Raw genomic sequence first — 23,724 nt, forward strand, 5'->3', positions numbered from 1 at the left:
ATGATAAAATTTAGAGTTGCGCCTTAATTGGATTGTTTAATATGCAAACCACACCCTCTAGATAATGTGTTGCAAGATGCACTATTTCCAGTAATCAAAATATACATATATATATATATGTCCAGATGATCAATTAGAGGGTTTTTCAATATTAAAATAACATTTTCCTATGGATTTTTGAGGTGCATCTTTAATTCTACATTTTAAGATTAAAACCTTATATAAACGTTTTCCTATTATAAACTATTGGATTTAATTTTTTATCAAACCATTTTCAATTATGCTAAATTCATAGAAGACAGTTGCTAGCACAATCCACATACTGGGCAAAAAAAAAAAATTAACGCTAATATACCTTTATTTTAGTAATAAATAATAAATAAAAAAAAAACCTAACTTTTCAAAACCTTGCCTACACTTTTTCTCACCAATTTCGGCTTTTTTTAAACCAAAATGACCTTCAAGATAGTCTTTTTACCGTAATACATTTTAAGCTTTACGGTAATTAAAACACCGTAACAAATTTAAAGAGTATTACGATAATAGTTTGAATTATTATTACGATAATTTACGTACCGTAATGTGTGGGGAAGTTTTGCAGTATTCTTATTATCGTAATACTTTTCCGATCAATTCCAAACCCCTATTGGTTGAAAAGCTTCAAACCGAAGCTAATATCAGAGCTACCCTTCTCCTCCCTACAGGGTAGTCTTCTTCAAAGCTCTATTTTTCAAAAAACCCATGTTCTGGAACCACGATGTTGATCTACTCCCTCACTCAAAAACACCTACTTATGAATGTTTTTGTTCTAAAATTTTGAAAACCATATAAAAATTACTAAATTATTTTTGAAAGAATTGAATTGAGTCACTTAAATCTAGCTCTTTGAAAATTGGATAGTTTCTATTCAATCTTGAAGTGTTAGGTTTTTCTAATATACAAAAGAATTTACTTCGAAAATTGATTTGCTAAAATTATTCTATAAGTAGTAGAGATTATATCCTAAAATTTTGATATTTGAAAAATACAGCTAACATAGATTTTTGTCCAGGAAGTAAATAAATAGTAAACTCCAAAAAGAGTAAAAAATCTTGTGTTCTTTTAATGAAGCGTAGGAAATATTATGGTAATTAAATTACCATAATACTATTTTAAGGTATTAAGATATTTTAATTATCATAATACTCTTTAACTTATTACGGTATTTAAATTACCGTAATTCTACTTTAAAATATTACGGTATTTTAATTACCATATTACTCCTTCAACTTATTACGGTATTCAATTTACCGTAATATTCTTTACGGTAAAAAAACTATCGTGAAGGTTATTTTGATCCAAAACAAGCCGAAAATTGTGAAAAAGAGTGTAGGTGAAATTTTGAAAATTAGGGGGTTTTTTTTCCGATTATAGTAAAATATAGGTATATTAATGATAATTTCCCAAAAACCAAAAAAAACAAAAAACAAAAAAAAATAGACGTTTCCTTCGAACATGCAAATCATATTAACATATTATGGCCTTAGGTTTAGTGAGACTCTTATCAAAATGAGTAGTCAAGGGGTACAAGAATGAGAGCCCAAGCTACACGGTCAGCAACCGTGGCAGCGAATGTACCATGCTTTAGGAACCCCCGTAATTCCATTTTCAAGACTGAATCACTCAACTCTGGAGTTCAAACCTTTTTGATGGAGATCAGTCTCCCAGAAGGAAGACGACAAAAACAAAACTCGACCCAAAAACCAGAAAATAGAAACACCAAACAAATCTAAGCACGAACTGGAAATATAAAAATACAATCTACAGATGGTTCGGATAAAGAATATGTGAAAAGAGTTATAGGTCAGAAATTTAGCCTTTCTTGAAGCCTCCCTGGCAAACTTTAGAAATATTTATTTCTTACTTCAGGAAACTAATAAAAATAAAATACCCCGATTATAGCTTGACATCGGTTTAAGACAAAGATCATAGGGGTAAGGAAAGAAAGATACAAATATGCCTCAAGAAATGAGGATCTAGAGATATTGTCTCTATTAGAGAAAGACAGATCACATTCAGTTACAGCTTCTAAAAGTCAGTGATGCGTTCAGCAGAATCTAATTAGTACTCACAAAACGAGTCTTGTTTTGCCACTTCAATAGATATGATCTTTGGGGGCTATATCTCTACAACAAGGTGTCAAATTAGAAGATTCAACGTGCATTGGAAAGCACTTAGTGTCATCTTGGATCTGCCAAAGATGCTTTGCTAGTCAAGAAGGAGAAAAACCACCAAAAACTGGCCCATAATAGGATCTTTTATTTATTTTCATGTCCAACCTCATTAAAATGTGTTTAAACAATACATCAATAATCTGGAAAAAAATCATAATTCAAGGAAAAAGGCATCTAATACCTTACATTCACGTTGTCTTTCAACCATGAAGCTCAAAGCAACAAATGGATGTACATACATAATCCTTGCCTGTGAACCGATCAGATAATTACTGAACAAAACCATCCTTAAGGCTGAAGATTCTTCTTCGGGCAATAAAATGGACATGGTACAAGGTTATGTTACTGTACATTAATATTATCATAGCAATGAAAGAAGAACCCATTCAAGGAGAGGATCTTCTATTTTTCAAAAATTGGGCAACAGAAGACGATTTATGATTTTCATAAAAGTTTCAGGGCAGTTTCATAATGTTCTAAATTGCAGACAGCACTTTTTCAGAACCAATCGTACTTTTTGCAGTGAACTTAAATCTTGCTGCTTCGGTTCAAAGCTGTTATCCAAGAATAAGGTTTGTTTTGGAAATACCGCATTTATCCATAGAATTGCAAAGGAAAAAGTACCTCAAAATTGTTAACAGGTTTTCTTGTTTGAAACATGCCAATGTTTAGCCTCCATCACCTGTCTCTTCGGCCTTTAATTTGTTTGTTACTTCTCATGCTCTCTCATGCCTTGTGTTGGTTCTCTATCTAAAGAACATGGGCCATCTATAATCCCAACAATCCAAGTTCTCATCCTAGGCGTCATCAGAATCCAAATCAGAGTCTTCACCTTCTTTCTGCAAAATGAAAAGTCAAATGATTGGTAAAGGATATGTTGTTTTCTCTTACAATAGTTTTTCCTAGGATGCACAAGATATGGAGATTGTAACCCATGACACAATAAGATTCAATCAATTGTTGAAGGACTCCCTTCTGCAATATTTGCACTGTGCTTGCCAGTATGCACAAACTAAGAAATGCTTAGCAACCAAATGCTACAATTATGGATGTTAAATCCCAGTGCCCTCCTTTATCACAAATCATCTTTTAGAAGGTGTAGCAATAATTTATCAGGGGCAATGACAAAAATTTCACATTAATACAAGTGTTGACATTCAACCACGATGAAGCATTGGGGGTTTTCTCATAGTTTATGTCACTTGAACGTCCCCTACTTTATAGTGAAATTTTGTCCATGAAAACTGATACATGACTAAAACTAGCTCTCCCTCACAATAAATTTGACTAGAGGGAAAAAAGTTTTTTTTTTTGAGCTGCTAGAACAAGGAAAATCAATTGTCAAAAATGTTCAGGAGAGTTACGAAGTTTCACCATGTAAATGAGCATTGTAACAAGTCCTTATATCCATCCTTCTATCTCCATCCATCCATAAACCTATCTATCACCCCACAGACACTCTTCCTCCCCTTACCTTCCCCCCCACCCTCTCTACTTCTCGTGTGGAATGGGCAAACATGCGAGCGCGAACGTGTGCACATGCACACACAGAGGTATATATATTTATATATATATATATATATATATATATATAGGACGAGAGATAGAGAGAGAGATTTCTGTTAAGTGTGATGTGGAACTAACCTGAAGCTCCCCCTCAGAATCCCAACTATCACCACCCTCATTAACATGTTGAGAGTGCCCCTGCAAATACAAATAGCAACAGATGGGAAAATGAGAAGAATTCTAACAAATAGCATCTTCCCTCCCTCCCTACATATATACATAGATATCTATTTATTTTTCCTCAATAATAGATTCATGTTGGATATGAAATATGAGCAACCTCAATCTCCCCATCGGACTCCCAACGGCTTCCATCCTCATCATCATATTCATTATTCCCCTTCAAATACAAATAGAAAGAGAAAAGAACATCAGTATATGATGAACAAATAGCAACCATCTCTCTCTCTCTTCCCTCCATCCCACTCCTCCCTCCCAAAAAAATGAGAAAAAGAAAAAAATCTCCCCCAACCCCCCGCCCTGAAAAAAGAAACAAAAAAAGAAAAACACACACACAAACAAAGAGAAACATACAAATATTAGTACTGAACTTGTATGATGCATAGACTAGAATGAGAAAGGACAATGCATATAAAAGGGAGAGGTCTTCAGTGGGGAAGGAAGGAAAAATTGACTTTGATTAAGTAATACTGAGCAAGAACTTAAGTTTTCGAAGGGTTATAACTTTTCGAAGGGTAATAACTAAATTCAATCGAGAAGACTGAGTGTGTGTGTGTGTGCACGTGTGTCTATTTTTTAGAACTGCTAAGACGAACCTCATTCTCCTCTGATTCCCAGCTACTTCCCTCATTAATTTCAGGATTATGCTGCGAAAAACAAAAAAGCAACTGGAAAATGAGAGATCTGCTAACGACTATCTCAGCTGCTTAGAGGACCACACGTCAAAGTCAATAAGCAGCATTCGTCCCATTACTAGAAAGATACCTAAAAGATCCAAGCAATTTATCAAAAGAACAGAGAAAAAATATGCATCATTGTAAACAGTAAACTAAGCATAAAATTCAATAAGGTTGCCCTTTGAATTGCCAATAGGATAGCAAGTTATGACTTTCACAGAACCAGGGAAAGCTGCCACTTACAAGTTCTAACTTCATATGCTCTATGGTTCTCTCCAGCTCTAGAATGTGTTGACTAAGTGCCTGTTGTCATGTATTTATAATATAAAGCATATCAATGAAACCAAGAAGCACTACATAAACAAAATAGTCAAAGAAAATAATTCAATAGATGTGATAATATCTCTAGTAAACAATGACAAGGGATAAAGCCAAACCTCATGCCGTTGCATTTCAACTGAACGTTTTAATGCTTTCGCCTTTGTTAGAAGGTTTCTTGGCCTTATAGTAACAGGCCTTTGATAATTCTTCCCACGATAATATATGAGGGCATAGCCTTTTGGGACTCTTTCTATAGCTATTAAAATACCACCACTCTCATATTCCAGTAACCTTGCTGTTTCTTCGACAAATGCAAGGGTCTTTTGCTTAGAAATTAGCTTCACTAGCTCTCGGTGCTTCCAGTGCAAATGCATATTCTCAATCACACCATCAAAAACACCTCGAATGCCTGAAAATTTCCAATCAGTAAAAGCGACAAGATTTTCCTATGGAATCTTTCTTCAAATTCCTATCAACCTTTTTTTTAAAGAAAATTGTTTTTTAAGTTCAGGCAAGCCTTGTACTAGCAAAATTAGACAAAGCACAAGATTTTAAGGTAAAGGAGTACCTAGTGGTAAATATGCCTTCATTCTCAAACCAACGCGACGAAACATATACCGCTCCTCATCTGTTACTGTTTCTTGGTCATCTGAAGGTCCAACTGGCACCATTGATGCTTCTATCTTCGATAATTGCTTCTCTGCCCTTAGCTTTTTCGCTTGGGCCTGTTCAAGAAATTACACGAAGTTTTTTTAGTTGTCCTCACAGCTCTATCAAGTTAAAAGAGAAACATTTTCTAACAGATATGAATCTAACTTAGAAAGGCACAATAAACCCGCAACAATGTCTCTTAAAGCATTCAACATCAAACATCAAGTTCAAAGCAAGAGATCAAACACCATTGTGTCAATATCAATGTTTAAAGAAATGGATCAGTGACCTAGATTGCCTATCCTTAACATCAGTCCGGATTAGTGGATCGGCAATCTGATCGGTAAATCTGATCGGCAATCTGATCGGTAAATTATGTTTTTCCAAAAAAAATAGGGGTATTGCATTATTGATTTTCAATATTTTATTAGAAATACATAAATACTGAGAACCGGTCTATGTCTAAGTATTTGTTTGAACATTACATTGATTTTGAGGTCAAAATGAAGTTTAAAATGCAATAAAATAGATCTAATGAAAAAAAAAATTGTATTTTTATAATCTCCAATGCCACTTGCACCTGTAAAGATAAGGGGTCTTGCCTACCTATTTCTTATTTTTCACATTTTCTAAAAATTAATTTATTGAACTAATTATGTATTTTCAATTGTATTTTTATGAATGCTTTATTTCTCTAGAGGTATCTTATTTAATTTATCTCTCTAGAATTATGTATGGATGGTCTTGAAGTGATTTACTAATTATGTATTTTCAATTGTATACAGTCTCTTCTATGGATGGTCTTGAATCCCAATGAGAAGTGAATGTGAGTGGCTGTTTATGTTGATCAACGTGTTTTCTTGGTGTGTACGAGCTGTGTTGTGGTAGACATCTACAGTATTAGTGATTCAGACCACTCTCTACCATCTATAGTACTCCAAGAGTACCCTTATATGGGTATCAATGGAGATAACCCTGGACTGTGTATTATGATTTTCAAACCCGATGGGACAAATTATTTAGAGTGGTCACATCATGCTAAAATCTCCATTTGCAGAAGGGGAAAATTAGGTAATCATTACGGTAAGATTATTGGACCCGAAGAAACAGATCCTTCACATGATAGGTGGGAAACTGAAAATCTAACTTTAATATCTTGGTTGTTACACTCTATGCAACCGTCGATTAGTAGGGATTTCTTGTTCCTTTGGATTGCAAGAGAGATTTGGGAATACTCAGTATTACCAAACTTACTATCAAAGCAAAAAAAGTGGCTCAAGTGTACCAAGACAAGTGATTAGTAGGGATTTCTTGTTCCTTTGGATTGCAAGAGGGATTTGGGAATACGCAGTATTACCAAACTTACCATCAAAGCCAAAAAAGTGGCTCAAGTGTACCAAGACAGGAAATTCCCTTCTTCGATAAGGGGAAAGGTCTAGCACATTTCTCCTTGAATTGTAGCATGAGGGAGGAGTTGGACCTCAATCAGATGTTTAAACCCGCTTGTAAGAAGATGAGGAAAAATATGGGAACAAAATTGTACTTTCAAGTTCTTGGCGAGATTGAACACTGAGTTTGAGTTAGCTAGGGTTCAAACACTTAGTAGGGATGCTCTTCCATCACTCAACCAAGTGTATTCCTTTGTCCAAAGTGAGGAGCATAGAGAAAGTGTCATGTTGCCTGATCAAGTAATTGATTGTTCTACCCTTGTTCAGCCTCATTACCTCCTAAGAACAATAAAGGGGTTGGACCTTGAAAATTTGAAAAAGGGGATCCTAATCAAGGAAATAAAAGTAAGGTGAAATGTGATCATTGTAGTAGAACTTCTCATATTAAAGAAACGTGTTGGGATCTAGATTGTCGGCCAACTAAATTCAACCATCCAGGTCATTTAATGCTTCACAATGCTTCATCTAGGGGTTAAAGAGTTTTTGGTACTACCTAGCCCATAGTTGTTGGAAATGCCTGAGATTCATAATAGCTATAGGAATCTGACGCTCAGAATTGCTAGCTGCTAGAAGATTCCTATTGTTGAAAGCATTGTCCATACAATGAGAACTCCAAGAATCGAGCTCTTACTGTATAGGAATTATATTCAAACCCAAGTGGAATCAAGAACACCTACATCTTTGGAATTGCACACCAATCCATTTGGAATCGAGACTCATAACTTTCTGGAACCTTGTTCCAACTATAGTTACCCGAATCGCCCACTAGGGTAGAGATTCCGTTTCGGAAACTCAATTCTGCGTTTCCCATGACGAAACTCGATTTTGAAATAAAGGAATTCAATTTAGTTTATGAATCTCAGTTCCTAGAAGCCTAGAATCAAGATTCCATATCACAGACTTTGTGATTCTTAGCTACACAACAATGTGAATCTGCTTGTGTAAAACGTTGATTCCAAATTTTTAGGAATTGTGAATTTATGTTGTATGGAATCAAGATTCTACATCGCAGACATCGTGATTCTTAGCTACACAACAATGCAATTCTACTTATGCAACGTTGATTCTAGATTTCTAGGAATTGCGAATCTAAAGTCGTTGCAAACACGGCATTAAAATCGAAGTTTTAAATATGGAAATATGTGAAATTTTTTATTTTCATGTTTTCTAATTTCTATCCTTGTATTCAAATTCCTTATTACTTTTTAACAACTCTTACCAAGTATAAATATTACTAAAAAAATTTGTTACTTCAAATTTAATAATTTTTGGTAAATGATGTGGGTACTAATGTAATATTGTTTAATATATGATGAGTACCAAGATATGCCATCACTGCTTTTCTTCAAGTAGAATAAGAGGATAAGAATATGAGTGAAGTGCCCTATGGTGTTTTGGGTTAAATTAATCATTAAATATCAGAAATTGACTTAAAATTGAATAACTCAATTTTCAAAAGTCAAAACTACATCTAACAAAGAATAATTTTTATGTCATCTACTTATTTTATAATTCAAGGAAAGGAGATAGAGGGAGTTCGCATTTGTTCTCACTAGTTGTATACCTTAGACCAGCTCCAAGCCTTGTAGGCGAGTAGACCGAGTCCATTGTATGGCATTGTTGACAAAGATGTCATAAAGGTTGATATTGGTAATTGGACTAAATATATACATAACAAAATTCAATCTTGTAATAGTTGATCAAATTTAAATATTTTCTGAATATTTCTCTCATATACAGGAGGAGATTGTTGCGTAATTCCAGTATGAGGCGAATCTCGATTCCTGAATGGTGAGAATCTCGATTCCAAGTTGATAGGGACAACTATTCCAGAATTTTAAGGATTACGATTTTATATTTTTAAGAATCACTATTCCAATCTCATCAGATCGCGATTCCAGAATCCACAACACAATGTGGGGTCAATTGCGATTCCATATAGGTATGAAACTCGATTCCAACATGAAGGGACATTGATTCTTACAAATAGGAGACACGAATCCTATTTTATTGGATCACGATTCCTATTTTATTGGATCACAATTCCTATTTTATTGGATCACGATTCCAATATAGTGTGAATCACGATTCATAGTTCTGAATCGTGCAGACAACGATTCCAAGTTTAGGAAACATCTATTACACCCGATTCTGATTCCCGAAACGATTCGGAATCACAGTTGTTTCCAACAACTATAGTTCCAACCCAATTGGAATAGAGATTCTCCTCTTTATGAGACCCACACCCAACAATTTAGAAACGCAACAAAAATCAACAAGAAACGAGTTTCATTGGCCAAAAGGTTCGAGGTTCTAGAGTAAACTTAAGCTAGAATACATTAGTATTGAAATTGACGTATTCAGTAAGCCTAGCCATGGTTTCCTAGTATTGGAAACGAGATCCTCAACGGTGCTAAAGACCATGACAAGGGTTCCCCAAGTAGTGAAACAGTGTATTGAGTGGCCTTAGTTACGGTTCGCTATAGGCATTAGAATCAAGGTCAAGTGACCTCAAAACTAGATTTGAGGTTTACTAAGGCTATGGATTGAATTAAGAAAGCAAAAATACCTGATTTGTTAATAATGAAATTTAAATACAAGATATTTACTTTGGGTTCTCAAAAATTAGGAATGATGTTAAGTATAGTTAGCAGACACAGAGTTGTTAAACGTTGATCGTATATTAAACAATAATAAATTTGAAATAAGAGAATGTTGCACTAGTCCACTAGGGAATTCATGATTGTGTTTACAATAACATACAAATATTATCTCGTGTATACTTGAAAATGAGATTTTGATTTGACATGTATATTTGAAAATGACACTTTGTTTGTGTCTTTATGATGCTCTATGTTGTATTCTGAATCGAATTCCAAATCTTTCTCCCACTTATCTTTAACAAGTAGACGCCAAGTTCGAGAACTAGTAACCTACAGTATTTGACGTTGTGCAATCTGGATTCCAACAAAAAAAAGGGGGATCGCCATTCTATCAATGTGGAAGCGAGATTTCAGACTTATCAAATAGTGGTTTCGTGCACCTATGAATGCGGTATTTGGTATTGTAGAATATGGATTCCAAAAAAATTGAATCATGATTCAATAAATATGGAATTGACATTCGTAACTTCATGGAAATGGGTTCCATGAAGATTCCTTAAAGGAATCCACAAATCGGGATTCTGAAGCGGAATCTCCACCAAGGTTGAGAAATTAAGGTAATTGTGGATCAGCCATTACCTAATGCAACCCAGCCTCCAATTTTTGCTCTAAAGGAGATGATATCAGTTCTCAACAAGGAGACTGACAGCCTTCATCGGATGTTGACCAGTTAGATGGCCCATCCACTACTTTTATTTCATCTTTTGCACACTCAGGTATTCAGGCTTCTACTCATCATGTCTTTCTTCATCCATTTGGACAATCTTGGATTATTGATTCAGGACCCTCAAAGAACATGACCGGTCAACCATTTCAACAATCTTGGATTATTGATTCAAGAACCTCAAATAACATGACCGGTATGTCTTCCTTGTTTCTTATATTCCCTTTTCTCTAGTAGAGAGACAGTTAGGATTGTTGATGGATCCTTTTCTTCTATCGCTAGAAAAGGAACTACAAATATTTCTCTTCAAATGTCATTATTATCAATTCTTCATGTTTCCAGCCTTGCAACAAACTTAATGTCTGCTAGTAGCATTATGGAGAGTCTAGATTGAATTGTTACCTTCTCTCCTTCCCACTATGTTTTTCAAGACCTATGTACAAGGTCAACAATTGGCAGTAGTCATTAAGCAGTGGTCTCCACATTCCAGACTCGGATACAACTGCTCCTCAAGCCCTTCAATCCAGCACCAGTGTTAATAAAGATCAGATTTGGCAATGGCACCGCCGACTTCATCATTATTCTTTTCAATCATTAAAAATTATGTTTCCTAAGTTGTTTATTTCGACTGTGTTAGAGTTTCACTATGAGTACCAAGAACTGTCAAAACATTGTAGAAATTCCTTTTTACCTATAATACTAAAAGCATTGCTACTTTTGCTATAGAGTATAGACTATTTTGATGTTTGTGTCCCCCTCCTATTACATCAACTTTTGGCAATCGATATTTTGTTGCTTTTGTGGATCATTGCTCTCAGTCTACCTGGTTCTACCTTATGAAGACCAAAGATAAAATTCCTAATATCATCAAGGTCTTTCATAAGATGATCCACGCTCAGTTTTATACTAAAATAAGGTACTCAAATCCGATCAAGGAGGAGAGTATTGCAACAGAGTTGTTATCCTATTTAGACGAATATTGAATAGACCGTCAAACTCTTGCTCATACACACCACAAATGTTGTGGTTGAAAGAAAGAATAAACATCTCTTAGAGGTTGGTCATGCTCTTCTCTTTGAGTATGATATACCTAAGAAATTCTGGTTTGAAATTGTGCTCTCTACATCTTACCAACCAAATGACGTCACATGTTTTAGAATACAAACATCCCTGAAAACTTCTTCATCCATATAATTCACACTATAGATTATTCCCCCTAAAGTCTTCGACTGTGTTTGCTTCGCTCATGTTCACAAAGTTGGATCTCAAATCTGTACAATGTATTTCTCTTGGTTGTATGTCTTCATAAAAGGCATAAAAATGTTATGATCCAATCCCAAGAAAGAAAGAAATTTTTCTCGATGGATTTAACTTTTTTTTTAAGTCCACTTTTTTCTTTCCTACCTCTCTTAGGGGAAGTAAGTGTGGAAGAGAGGTCTTCCATTCCTCTTTCTACTTTCTTTTCCCTAATTCTAGAGCTCAGAAGGACAATGGAGGGCAATCTCATGATGATAAAAAGAAAGATCGACTTGTTCTATCATGAACCGGAAATCTACATCAAGCTATTCTACTCTAGTTAGGGGTACCCTTGGGAGTTGAAGGTGTTAAAAACATTCAGTTGTTGCCCGGTCAAGTGCAGAAGAGGAGTGCCGATCCATGGCCCATATTGCATGTAAATTACTTTGGCTAAAAAATTTATTACAAGAGCTTGCTATTCTTATCAAGTTATCCTTGTATTGTGATAGCAACGCAGACATTAGTATAGCTCGCAAGCTGATCTAGCATTATAGAACCAAGCACATAGAGGTCGACCGACATTTCACTCGGGAAAGAGTTGCTACCAGAGATAAATGCCTTCCATATGTGCAAACAAAAGACAACTAGGAAACTTCCAACTAAGGCCATATGGAAAACTCAAAAAGATTAATAGTTTTACACGAGCTTGAGAGAGAGAATTGTTGTGAATAATATATAAGCTCCAAAAGACTTACATGTTTTTTCTCTTACTTACGTGCATCGTTCTACATTAGTAAAAATTCAACAATATATACAATAAATAAGAGGGGTGTGTGGATAGTATGACCCACCCTAACCGCCTCTCTCTCTTTCTTCTCTAAATGAGACTCTCTCTCTATCAGAACCCCTTCCTCTGTCTCTAGAACTTCTTTCACATCTTCTTTCTTATTTTTTCCTTTGTTGCTGATGCATATTTTAACTCAAACACCGAAATGCTGTCCAAAGGGATCATCCATCAATTAGAATAAGTTCAGAAACTCCATTTGTTTCAGATTAAAAAACCAAAAGATTGATGATTAATCACATTTGATTTGCCATTAATTGAGGATGCATCAAGACGATGAGGACAAACCTGGATAACCAGTCGAGTTAATAACCTACATAGACAATCACTTTGCTAGAAGCAAAACTATCCAACATTCGTATTTTCAGCCATTTTCGCCAATTACTTAAAATCCAGACTAATCTCTAAATGTAGAGAGCAAAACTATAAAACTAAATGCGTGTGTAGGTGTGATGTGACCTTGGATATTGACTACCGGCATCCAGAAAGGGTAGCAAAAAATGCAACAGTAAAATAGACAGAAGGTACTTGGAATTTGAATTAGCTAATTTGAGCACACCCAGCTTCACGAACAAACACGCACACACAGAAACCAACTTACCACAGCAAACTTATGCTCGATCCTCCGGACCAATCCGGCATGCTTAGCCTTAGAAATCTCTTCTTTCATCTTCTCTTGTTCTTCAGCGGCAATTTCTCTTCCCCACCTTGCCTGAGCCTCCTTAAATTCAGCTAAGGTACCTGCAAGTACCTCCTGTTTCTCTAATTCAGCCTCAGCTGCTCCAATGGCTCCTTTTCTTGCCCTCTCTTCTTCATCTTGGATATTTTTTGTCAATGCTTGTCTCTCTGCTAAGGCAGAAGCGACACTCGGTGGAAGAAAATCTTTTCCCCGATATATGACAATGTAGTATTTGTTACGGAGCAATAAGATACCTCCCGTTAGCTTCTGCATGATAAGAAAATATCAAGATTTGTCATCAACATGAGTAAGTTGTAATAATTTCGAGTTGATGGGGATTTTTTAGACTGAGGGCCAATTTACTATGGGAACGCCATAATGTATTTCATCATCAACATCCACTAAAATGATGATGATGCTAGAGAAAGAGAGTGCAACCCCCCAGAACAGGGGATGACATAAATGATAGTTCCCACTCTATCTCCATGACAGTCGATCAAAAGAAAGGACAGTGATGACCAAATGAACAATGGTGTTTCCAGTTGGATTATGGTCTACATTCTCCACATCCTGATAGTTAAATTTTAATGAAAATAAAGAGGCATGCACACCTTCAGTTCCTCAGCCATTAATTTGTTGTTTGTATTTTGAATTCCTCTCTTCACAGCTATCTTCACTATCAAGCTTCTTTCCCAAAGCTTAATTATAGCAGCAGCCATACCTTGATGATTCCTATTTCTCCCTTCACCAAAGAGCAACCAAGGTAATTAGATGCAAAAATTGTTACCAAATAGAAGGAAGAAATACAAATCAACAAAAACCTAAACCAGCCAAGCCTTCATATTGATTTTTATTTGATAGAGGGGACTTTATATGAATTGCGAACAAGCTTAATTGAAAGGAAAAATACCAAGAGCAAAATGAGAAGGGAGTTTCCTTGCGAACTTCCTCAGATTGGTCATCTCTGCATTGGTTAGCCTTGATCTCATTCCAATTGGTAAAAGTCTAAATGGTGGTTTATAACCAGGAACTTTCTGAGGTAGTAAATCAGCATCAACAGGAAGAAACCCAGTACCCCACCACTCCACAAAGCGAGGACCTAAACCATCTAGTATACTGTTGTATTCTTTCTCTTCTTCTGTCAAAGTTGGAACCTCGTCAACACTAAACAGGGATGGTTTTTCAGCTGTTATTATAGAGTTTTTCCTGGCTGACTCAGGAATTTTCTCGGAATGAGCAACATCTGGTACAAATAATGTATCCCCTTCATGTACCAGGTTGGTAGCTATGACTTCTTCCTCAGAAGTATTAGGCCTTGAAGAAGGCTGCTGCCCGTAGGTACTTCCCCTATAAACAACCATGACACTTCCTGACATCCATATAACCAGTCCTCCTGTTCGACGCTGAGCATGAAATGGACATTAGAGAACCAGGATGCTTCATATATGATGAGTAGTTGAGTGTACTAAATTAAACAAGATGAACATGAAATCTTGATATTAACACCACAACAAATATGCACCCACTTAGAGACAGCAGCTTTGAAGTTCCTAAAACAATGAGAAAAAATACATTGAGCAGAAGGCTCTTTTTGTGCATGTAAATGAGTCCAATGACCATCAATTGTAATAACAAATTCCTCAAATTTCAGAACTGAATACATCAAATGATATAAAGTGTAAACAAAACAAGGACGTAGACATTTAAAAAGATAACACGGTGACCAAATTCTTTACTTTTATGCCTTATTCAACACAATTGCTTTTGTTTTCACTTGAATTCACATAAGCTTCTGCAAAGCTGACTCCCCTTTTTACATTTCACATAATTATCAATAACAAGCTCAATATATAATTATAGTTATAAGTTCAAGCTTCTCATGGAAAAGTTTACGTAAAACTGGATGGCAAAATGATTTAAATCTGAAAAAGGAAAAAAAAAATTGGCAGTTGCACAAGTTGAACAGCCAGAAAAATCATGCTATGAGGGAATTCATGACAGGATACAAATTAATAGATAATACGAGACACCCTTCCTCTATTTTTTCTGATAATTAACTTACATATTTATCAAAATGAACTGTACATGTCCAGTTGCACCACATATACAACTTAAAACGGGTGGTATACAAGAAAAATACAAACTGCCATTATATTTCAAACTCAAGCTCCTACTCATGCTTTTATATAAAGAAAAAAGTTTATATATGATTGCAACCTTAAAATGTACAATTAAGGTTGTACCTCAAATGATTGCAACCTTAACTCCCTCTGCCCCCTTTCTTCTCTCAAGTGCCACATCTTCAGACATGCAGCCCTCAGCCGCCAGCACGCTTCCCTAGCTCCTGCCCCCTCTCACCTACCTCCCCATTCTCGCCACCTGTTGCACCTTCTATTCTCTCTCCTCCATCTGAGGTGGCCTCTTCACCTTCCCTTCCCTCCTTTTCTATCTTGCCTCCCCCCCCCCCCCGCCACCTTCCTTCTTCATTTTGCGCTCATGTAGCTCCAGTGCCCCTTTCCTCCTTTCCCCTCGACCGTGCCCTGTCCTCTACCCGTTCCCCGTCGATGGACCGCCCCCCTTTTCTCTCCGGCTTTGAGGCCTCGCATGCCTCGGACCCTTTCCCCCTGCTCCTGCTTTCATTCCCTCCTCGTTGGCACCCTTTTCGTCCTCTCTCCCCACTCTGATCCGGGTTAGCAGGATTCACTCCTCCCACCTTTCTTCGATTCCCTCTGCCTGTCCCACCACTCTGTTTCTAACTCCCACTTCTTCACATACCTAACCTTTCCCTACCCTTCTTACCCCTATCCCCCCCTTCTCCCCACCCCTCTCGTTGTTTCTACACCCCCTCTCCCTCCCCCTGGGGATCTGGACTCGCCTCCTTTGCCCTTCCTGACACCTCCCCATCCTCCTGTTCTTTCTCCTCCCATGTTGTTGCAGCTTGACCCTTCCCTGGCTCTCTCCTGCTCTACCTCTCCTCTCATCCCCTCCCTTCCTCCCCCTCTAAGTCGTTTCTTTCGCTTCCCTCTGACCTCGACCCCTCCTTTTCTCCTCCCGCCTTCCTCCGGAGAGGGCCCCAGATTCGCAGGACAACCTTGGCATGCCCGTCTCTCCCCCCTCAACGAGTGACAATGATGAGGGGGTCGACGAGGACGAGCACGACCATGACCAGGATGGAATGAAGGAATTGTTCCGCATTATGGTCTTTCAGCATGATGGCCCTGAAAGTCCCGCCCACCGGTTCTTCCTCACAAATGCTCAGAGTGGACAAGAGGTGAGCTTTAAGGGAAAAAGGGAGCTCCTTAACCTTTTCTCATCTATCTCATATGGTGGCCCCTCCACTGTAGACTCCCCCATTTCTACCTCCTCCCCACCTTTGAGACGGTCTGTTAGATTAGCCTCTGTCTATCCTCCTTCTCTACCTCCATGAAGATCCTCTCATGGAACATTAGAGGCCTGGGACACCCTTCCAAAAGGGAAGCTGTCAAGGACCTGGCCTTGAAACACCGTCCCACTATCCTTGCCCTCACTGAAACCAAACTACCCCGAGCCCTCTCTCCACCTCATTCACCAAGTATGGGGTAGGAGGCCTTGCCAGTGGGCTGTCCTACCTGCGGTTGGGGCCTCAAGGGGAATCTGGGTGATTTGGGACCCCACAAAACACCTCCTTCAATCCTCACATATTGGGGATTTTTCGGTTACTATCCTCCTCTCTTGCATCTCAAATGGCTTAGAATGAAAATTCTTGCCCATTTATGGTCCCTGCGCTTCATCCCTGCAATCTCGTCTCTGGACTGAACTGGATTTTGTAGCTTCCCTTCCTCACCGAGTCAAGTGCTTGCATGGGGATTTCAACATAACCTGTTGGTCTCATGAGACGAACTCCAGCTCCCACATCTCCCATGGAATGACGGAATTCTCGGACTTCATCTTCAAGAACAATCTCCTAGACATTCGTCTTCATGGAAAGCATTTCACTTGGTCCAACCACTCTCCCCAACCTACTCTCTCAAAACTCGACAGGTTCCTGCTAGCCCTGAATTGGGGGAACGTTTTCAAGGATCCCACGCCATGGCCTAGCCTAAACCCACTTCTGATCATTGCCCCATGCTTCTGTGCACCCAAGCCCTGAATAGAGGTCCTAAACCCTTCAGATTTGAACTGGCCTGATTAGAAGAAAAATCCCTTCCATCATTGATTCCCACTTGGTGGAACTCATTCTCTAACTAGGTAGCAAGAAGAGCAGGTTCCAAACTCCAATCTAAAATTCAACTCCTTAAAGCTTCCCTTAAAACTTGGAGTCAGTGCATCCCAAGAAACTACTCCCAAGTTAAGTCCTCTCTTCTCTTGTCCATCCAAGAAATTGACCGCCTTGAGGAGTCTCATCCTCTGACAACCTCTGAAGCAGACCTAAGAACCCAAACCAAACTCGATTACTTTTCCACCCTCAAAAAAGAGGAGCTCTACTGGTTCCAGAGATCTAGAGTCAATTGGCTCAAAGCAGGGGACCATAATACGCATTTCTTCAAATCCAAAAATGGTTATCTGGTTCAGCCAGGAGAAATCGAGTCAGTTATTCTTTCTTTCTTCCAGAACCTTTATGCTGCTCCGCGAGGCCCTAGACCTACCGTGGCTGACCTCGACTTTCATACCTTGTCGGAAGAACAAGCTCAATGGTTGGAGCATCCCTTCTTAGAAGAGGAAGTCGTGAAAGATTTAGACGACCTGCAAAAAAGAAAGCTCGAGGCCCTGATCGGTTTCCCATTGCCCCCTTCAAAATCTTCTAGGAAACTTTCTGCCCTGACTTCATGAGTTTCTTCATTGAATTTTTCCACCAGGGAATACTCCACAAAGCCATTAATGCTACCTTCATAGCCTTGGTCCCTAAGATAAAAGGGGCCAAGGAACTTAAGGACTTTCGTCCTGCCCATTTGCTCAACTCCTCCTATAAAATCTTGGCGAAGGTGCTGGCATCAAGACTACAACAAATCCTCCCTTGTACTATCTCATCTTCACAGATGGCCTTCATTAAAGATAAGCAGATCCTGGACGGTGCGCTAATTGCCCACGAGTGTATCCACTCCAGGCATTTGGCAAAAAAAGGCCGGCCTCATCTTCAAGATCGACTGGGAGAAAGCGTATGACCACGTCGATTGGTCCGTTCTGGATAAGAATATGGCAAGAATGGGTTTCAGGGATCGTTGGAGAATGTGGATGAGAGGTTGTTACTCTCATCCACATTTTTTGATACTCATCAACGGCACCCCAAGAGGATTCTTCCCCCCCTCGAGGGCATTACGCCAAGGGGACCCCCTCTCCCCTTTCCTCTTCGCCATATCAGTTGAAGTCTTTAGCCGGTCCTTGTCTCATGTTTACCAGGCTGGTCTCCTCATAGATTTCAAAACCTCCCACCATGGGCCTATAGTGTCTCATCTGCAATACGCAAACGACACTTTGGTATTCCTTGATGCATCTATCTCCCCAAGAAGTGGATAACTTGAGACTCTTTCTGAAATGTTTTCAATTGGCCACAGGATTCAAGGGCAATATGGAAAAAATAAAAAATGATGGGTATAGCTATTACCAATGCCCAAATCAGAGAGCTCATTCCAAATTGGGAGTGTAAAGTTGAGGACTTCCCAACAACTTATCTGGGTCTATCCCTCGGGCTGGGCAAACCTAAAAAGAGACATTGGTCCCATGTGATTGACAAGGTTGATAGACGCTTGACATGGTGGAAAGGGAGATACCTCTCTCAAGCAAGAAGAACCACTCTAATCAAAGCAACCTTGGCCAATGCACCTGTGTACCTTATGTCTCTTTTTCAAATACCTACTTCAATGGCTAATCGACTCGATCAACTCATGAGGAACTTTCTCCGGTCAGGTTAGACCGAGAAAACCAAAGTCTATTTAATTTCCTGGGATAAAGTTTGCCTACCCAAAAATCAGGGGGGGTTGGGAATCAAGCTCTTAAGGAAACTCAACTTGGCCCTCCTAGGGAAATGGTGGTGGCGTCTGGCCACTCAAACAGACTCTCTCTGGGCTCAAGTACTACAGAGTAAATACAAGATTCCTCAAAACGCTTGGGTGCTAAAGAGGACACCTTGGACCAATGCGTCAAGAGCATAGAAATCTTTCACCTCCTCTCTCACATTATTCAAAAAACACATCAGGTTTCACCCAAGAGAAGGAACAAGAGTGCGCTTCTGGTCAGACCTCTGGCTAGGACACGCACCACTGAGGGACCTCTATTCATCCCTTTACTCTATCGCAGCGAACAGAGATGCCACAATAGAGGACGAAACGGTGCTGGAGGGAGGTCGAAGAAAGTGGAACCCCTCTTTCAGAAGAAACCTCTCTGAGGAGGAAACAAACCACTTTATCTCCCTGTCAGCAATATTGCACCATTCTTTCCTCCCAACACAAGGACGGGAACAACTGGTACAGTCCCTCACTCCATCAGGGGCCTCTTCTGTGGCCTCCTTCTACAAGAAACTCATTCAACTTCCCAATTTCCCACTTAATCCCCCATCGGTTCTTGCCCAAATTTGGAATAGTATAGCACCTCCCAAGGTGCAAACTTTCATTTGGATAGCGGGTTCCCAAAAGGTACTTACAATCGACTACTTACAAAAGAAAGGGATCCCAATCCCCAACAGATGCATCATGTGTTTGTGTGAGGAGGAATCCAATCCTCACCTTTTCATCTATTGTAACCCTGCCCACGACCTCTGGAGCCTTTTACTACAACTGTTTGGTGTCCACTGGGTAACACCACTGACGGTTAGAGACCTAATAGTTGTCGATTTGGCCTCTCAATGGCCGAAGGCCGGTAAAATCCTATGGAAGGCAGCGATGGCAACAACCATTTGGGTAATCTGGACAGAAAGAAACGCCAGAGTTTTCGAAGGACAAATCAGCCTGGTCCCAACCCTCTTTCACAAGGTTATGTCCTCGGTAACCTTCTGGGCGTCAAACCAACACCTCTTCAATGGTATCCCTACAAACTCCTTCCTTAGTCAATGGAAGAATATTCTTGTCCACCAACCAAGGAAGGAGAAAAGATCAACCATCTGAAAGCCACCTCTTGACGGAGCTATAAAGCTAAACTTCGATGGGTGCTCCTTGGGGAACCCCAGCCACACAGGAGCAGGTGGTGTCTTTAGAGATCACCAACGTAATATCATCTTCACCTACTCCAAATATCTTGGCCTTCAAGATTCCTAGTATGCCGAATCAATGGCCCTTCTCAAGGGCTTGCAAAGCTTCGATCGATCTTGGAGGCAACACCTACTAGTGGAGGGTAATGCTTTAAACATCATTACTTGGGCAACCGGGAGGTCTACACCCCCTTGGTATCTGGCACCGATTTATGATGAGATTGTTCACACCTGCAGGGATATGGCCGTCTCCTGGATGCACACCTCGAGGACGTCAAACAAGCTCGCCGACCTCCTGGCGAAGGATGGGGCTAGCGCCCATGACGAAGACTAGACCCGGTCCCTTGCTGCTCTGGACCATTGAGGATAAACTTACAAGAACAACTTACTGTGTACGGGCAACTTTCTTAGCCCACTTTTGTAAACTCTCTGTAAACTTTGTAAGGGGTCAATTTTTGTGTACTCACTGTAAACTTTGTAAACTTTTATAATCCTAGTTTTGTGTACTCACTGTAAACTTTGTAAGGGGACCTATTCTTTTTTACCGAGAGTCCTGTCTAGTGGGTACTCTCGGATTAACCAAAACTTGTACTCCCTCTTTTTATAGCGATACAAAAGTTAACATTTATCACAAAAAAATGTTGTTTTAATGTTGAAAAGCCCTCTAATTGATCATCTCGACACTGTAATGTATAACTATGAAAAAGAAAAACATTTTGAGTCCAAAAACTAGTGCACTTACAACACATTATCTAAACCGTCCATTTTCAAGATTTTCATATGTTTATAGATATACTTGATTTGAACTATTTTTGGAGTTTAAAATTTTATAAATAGAGTTGGAAATCGATTTTTAGGCAATTCTATGAAATTTTTAAACCCAAAATTACATCATATGATAAAATTTGGAGGTGCGCCTTAATTGGATTGTTTAAGGTTGCAACCTTATGCAAACCACACCCTTATATAAATGGTACTGGAGTGCAAAAAAACAATCATCATCATCATCATAACTTTATCCCAACTATTGGGGGTCATCTACACGAATCCTCCATTGTCTCTATCAAGGGTCATACCCTCATTAAGACCATAAATCCCCATGTCTTTTCTCATTACTTTTATCCATGTCTTTTTGAGCCTTTGCCTTGCCTTTCTAAAGCCTTCCACTTGAACCAAATCACACCTCCTAACAGGTGTTGTATTGGGTCTGCATTGAACATCGTCAGTCCACCTAAGTCTACTTTCCCTTATTTGTCACCTTTTGGAACCATCCCTAAGTTTCCCTCGAATGTATTCATTTTGAATTCTATCCTTTCGTGTCTTGCCACTTATCCATTGTAACATTCTCATCTCAGCTACACTCATCCTATGGGTATGTTGTTTCTTCACCGCCCAACATTCCATCCCATAAAGCAAAGCTGGTGTCAACGTTGTCCTATAGAACTTCCCTTCAGCATCATTTAATAGGAGTGAAAAAAAAAAAAACATGAATCCCCAATTACCAACTAACCAAATAATAGAACCTGATAAAAAAGACTTAAAATTCAATATATAAACAAGTGAGAAAATTTTGAGATTAGACTCGTAAACATGTAGGATTTCTCAACCCTAATACAAAAACTGAACGTTAAATTTAAGAACAGCATTAAAAATTTCATGATTATATTCACAAACCTTTACAAGCTAGTGAGAGTTATATAAACCAATTCAGATACATGAGAATAAATTTAAGAACCCACTAAGAACATTGTCAGCATCATTCACAAATATTAGAGAAATTATCAAACCAAATGCAAAGAAACAGGATTGCATTTAGGAGCCAATATAAAATTTGAGGTTAAACACAGATCAAATGAACTAGCATTCCATTCAATAACCCACGTCAAGACTTTCAGAAACTAATTAAAAATTTTGATATCAAATTCACAAACCTCCACAATCTCATGAGCTGTCTTCATATCATGAACAAGTGTCTCATGAAACTTCAGCCTCACAAGCTCAGACTTCCTCCAAGCCATGTGTATCTTCTCCAAAACAGCCTGTGTAACTCCAGCTTTTGGAACATTGATTCTCTCTCTAAGAGTAATACCAAGCTTCCTCAACCTCCTAAGCTCTGAATCCTCAATAGTCAATTCAGCTAAAGTGGGTGCCTTTATTCGCCTACTCTTCTCTTTCTTGGTCTCATATTCTCCCTCCTCACTCCTCTCCCATGGCAAAAGAGCATCTGAAATTCTATCCCCATTAACAACTTGGTCAGGCCTTTCCCATGTCTTCTGAAGAAGAAACCCTAAATCCTTATCATCCAAATTCCCTTTTTCTCTGGAGCCCCAAGGCAAATCCTTTGAGTCATCATCTCCATCTCCGTCGCTTAAGCCTAGATTTCTAAGGCGATCCACTATTCGATGGATAGCACTCCGTCCTTTATCTCCGTCAAAGTACTGAACCCTGTCTTCTTCGCTACTTGTTCGAGAATTAGGGTTAGAGCTTGGATCGCTTTGGGTCCATTTGTTGAGCCATGAAGAAGGTGGGTTCTTCGGAAAAGGCTTAGGATTAGGATTGGAACTGGTTCTGCTCTGAATTGGAGGATTTTTAGGGTTTCGGGTGGTTGATGAAGCACTGAAGATGGAGAAGGTAGAAAGGGTTCTTCTTATTGGGGGAGTGCGGGTGTAGAGGGAGAAAGGGAAGGGAATGTCTGTGAATCTCAGAGGAGAGAGAGCCATCTGTGAGTTAGGGGTTTCTTTACAGCATTGGTTTGCTAAGGATTTTGCTGTACTTAGAGAGAATACTATAGAGAGAGAAGTGCAGCAGATGATGGCTCTCTGTAACAACAGTTTTCCAGGAGAAAACGGTGAGTGTATCAGCAACGGATAAGCCAGGCAGCTGATGAGAAGGATGGATAGTTTGTTCCCTTTGCGGTGGCAAGTAATTAAATTGCGATCGGGGTGGCAAGGGCTATCTAGGTCTGGATTCAAGATTTGGACAAGATAGGTTGGTTCCAGGTCTAAAACTCTAGATTCAAGTCGGAATCAGGTTGGGTCCGAGCTCAAGTCAGCCCCAATATATGTATACATACATGCATATTATATATATATATAGGAAAAAGATCATGTCCTTCCGTAGGCTGATTGAATTTGGATTGATATGATAGTCATTCTTGCATATCGTATTTTAATTTTAATCTTTTAAAAAAAATTCAATTCACATGAAATTTGGGTCGTCCACTTTTCTTATCAAGTCGCACATAATAAGAATATTAAAAAAATAATTTACAAAAAATAAATTGAACAAAATATCTATGAAAGTCTTAGGGCCATTTGTTGCTTTTATTTATTTATATCAATGGATTATATCAGGGTAATCATACATACGAGTATTTCTTTAATGTACTCAACATTTTTAGATACTCATTGCCCCTTATTTTGT

At 38.7% G+C, this 23,724-nt stretch overlaps 1 protein-coding gene across 9 annotated transcripts; it reads right to left on the reverse strand.

Annotated features, from left to right (window-relative positions):
* Positions 1-2,018: 2,018 nt before the first annotated feature.
* On the reverse strand, positions 2,019-23,447 carry EMB1865 (CRS1 / YhbY (CRM) domain-containing protein). 9 transcript variants are annotated; one of them, XR_016047707.1, is made up of 13 exons: positions 22,233-23,368; positions 14,053-14,545; positions 13,754-13,884; positions 13,065-13,409; positions 5,526-5,682; positions 5,074-5,366; positions 4,880-4,939; positions 4,556-4,606; positions 4,060-4,119; positions 3,858-3,917; positions 2,838-3,052; positions 2,395-2,463; positions 2,019-2,230 (listed from the first exon to the last, which is right to left on the reverse strand). XR_016047707.1 is itself a non-coding variant. In XM_006842234.4 (11 exons), exons 1-11 carry the CDS (start codon positions 23,019-23,021, stop codon positions 3,011-3,013), a joined length of 2,481 nt encoding a protein of 826 aa, XP_006842297.1. In that variant the 5' UTR covers positions 23,022-23,373; the 3' UTR covers positions 2,279-3,010. The 9 variants fall into 9 exon arrangements, 4 of the variants coding, with proteins under 4 accessions (XP_006842297.1, XP_088712125.1, XP_088712127.1 ...); XR_016047706.1 differs by having other exon boundaries at positions 4,057-4,119; XR_966600.3 differs by lacking the exon at positions 2,019-2,230 and having other exon boundaries at positions 2,279-2,463.
* Positions 23,448-23,724: the final 277 nt, after the last annotated feature.

The sequence above is a fragment of the Amborella trichopoda genome, chromosome 13 (assembly GCF_054954075.1).
Source record: "Amborella trichopoda isolate Santa Cruz 75 chromosome 13, AtrichopodaSantaCruz75HAP2 v2.0, whole genome shotgun sequence".
In the NCBI taxonomy this organism is placed as follows: Eukaryota; Viridiplantae; Streptophyta; class Magnoliopsida; order Amborellales; family Amborellaceae; genus Amborella; species Amborella trichopoda.

What these genes read in the sequence shown, in the direction of transcription:
- EMB1865 (XM_088855999.1), bottom strand. Translation starts at nt 23,021, where the DNA reads ATGGCTCTCTCTCCTCTGAGATTCACAGACATTCCCTTCCCTTTCTCC. An exon ending in TTGAAATGCAACGGCATGAG is followed by an intron (nt 4,940 to 5,073) that starts GTTTGGCTTTAT and finishes ACATGACAACAG; the next exon opens with GCACTTAGTCAACACATTCT. An exon ending in ATTCTGAGGGGGAGCTTCAG is followed by an intron (nt 3,053 to 3,857) that starts GTTAGTTCCACA and finishes TTCATTTTGCAG; the next exon opens with AAAGAAGGTGAAGACTCTGA.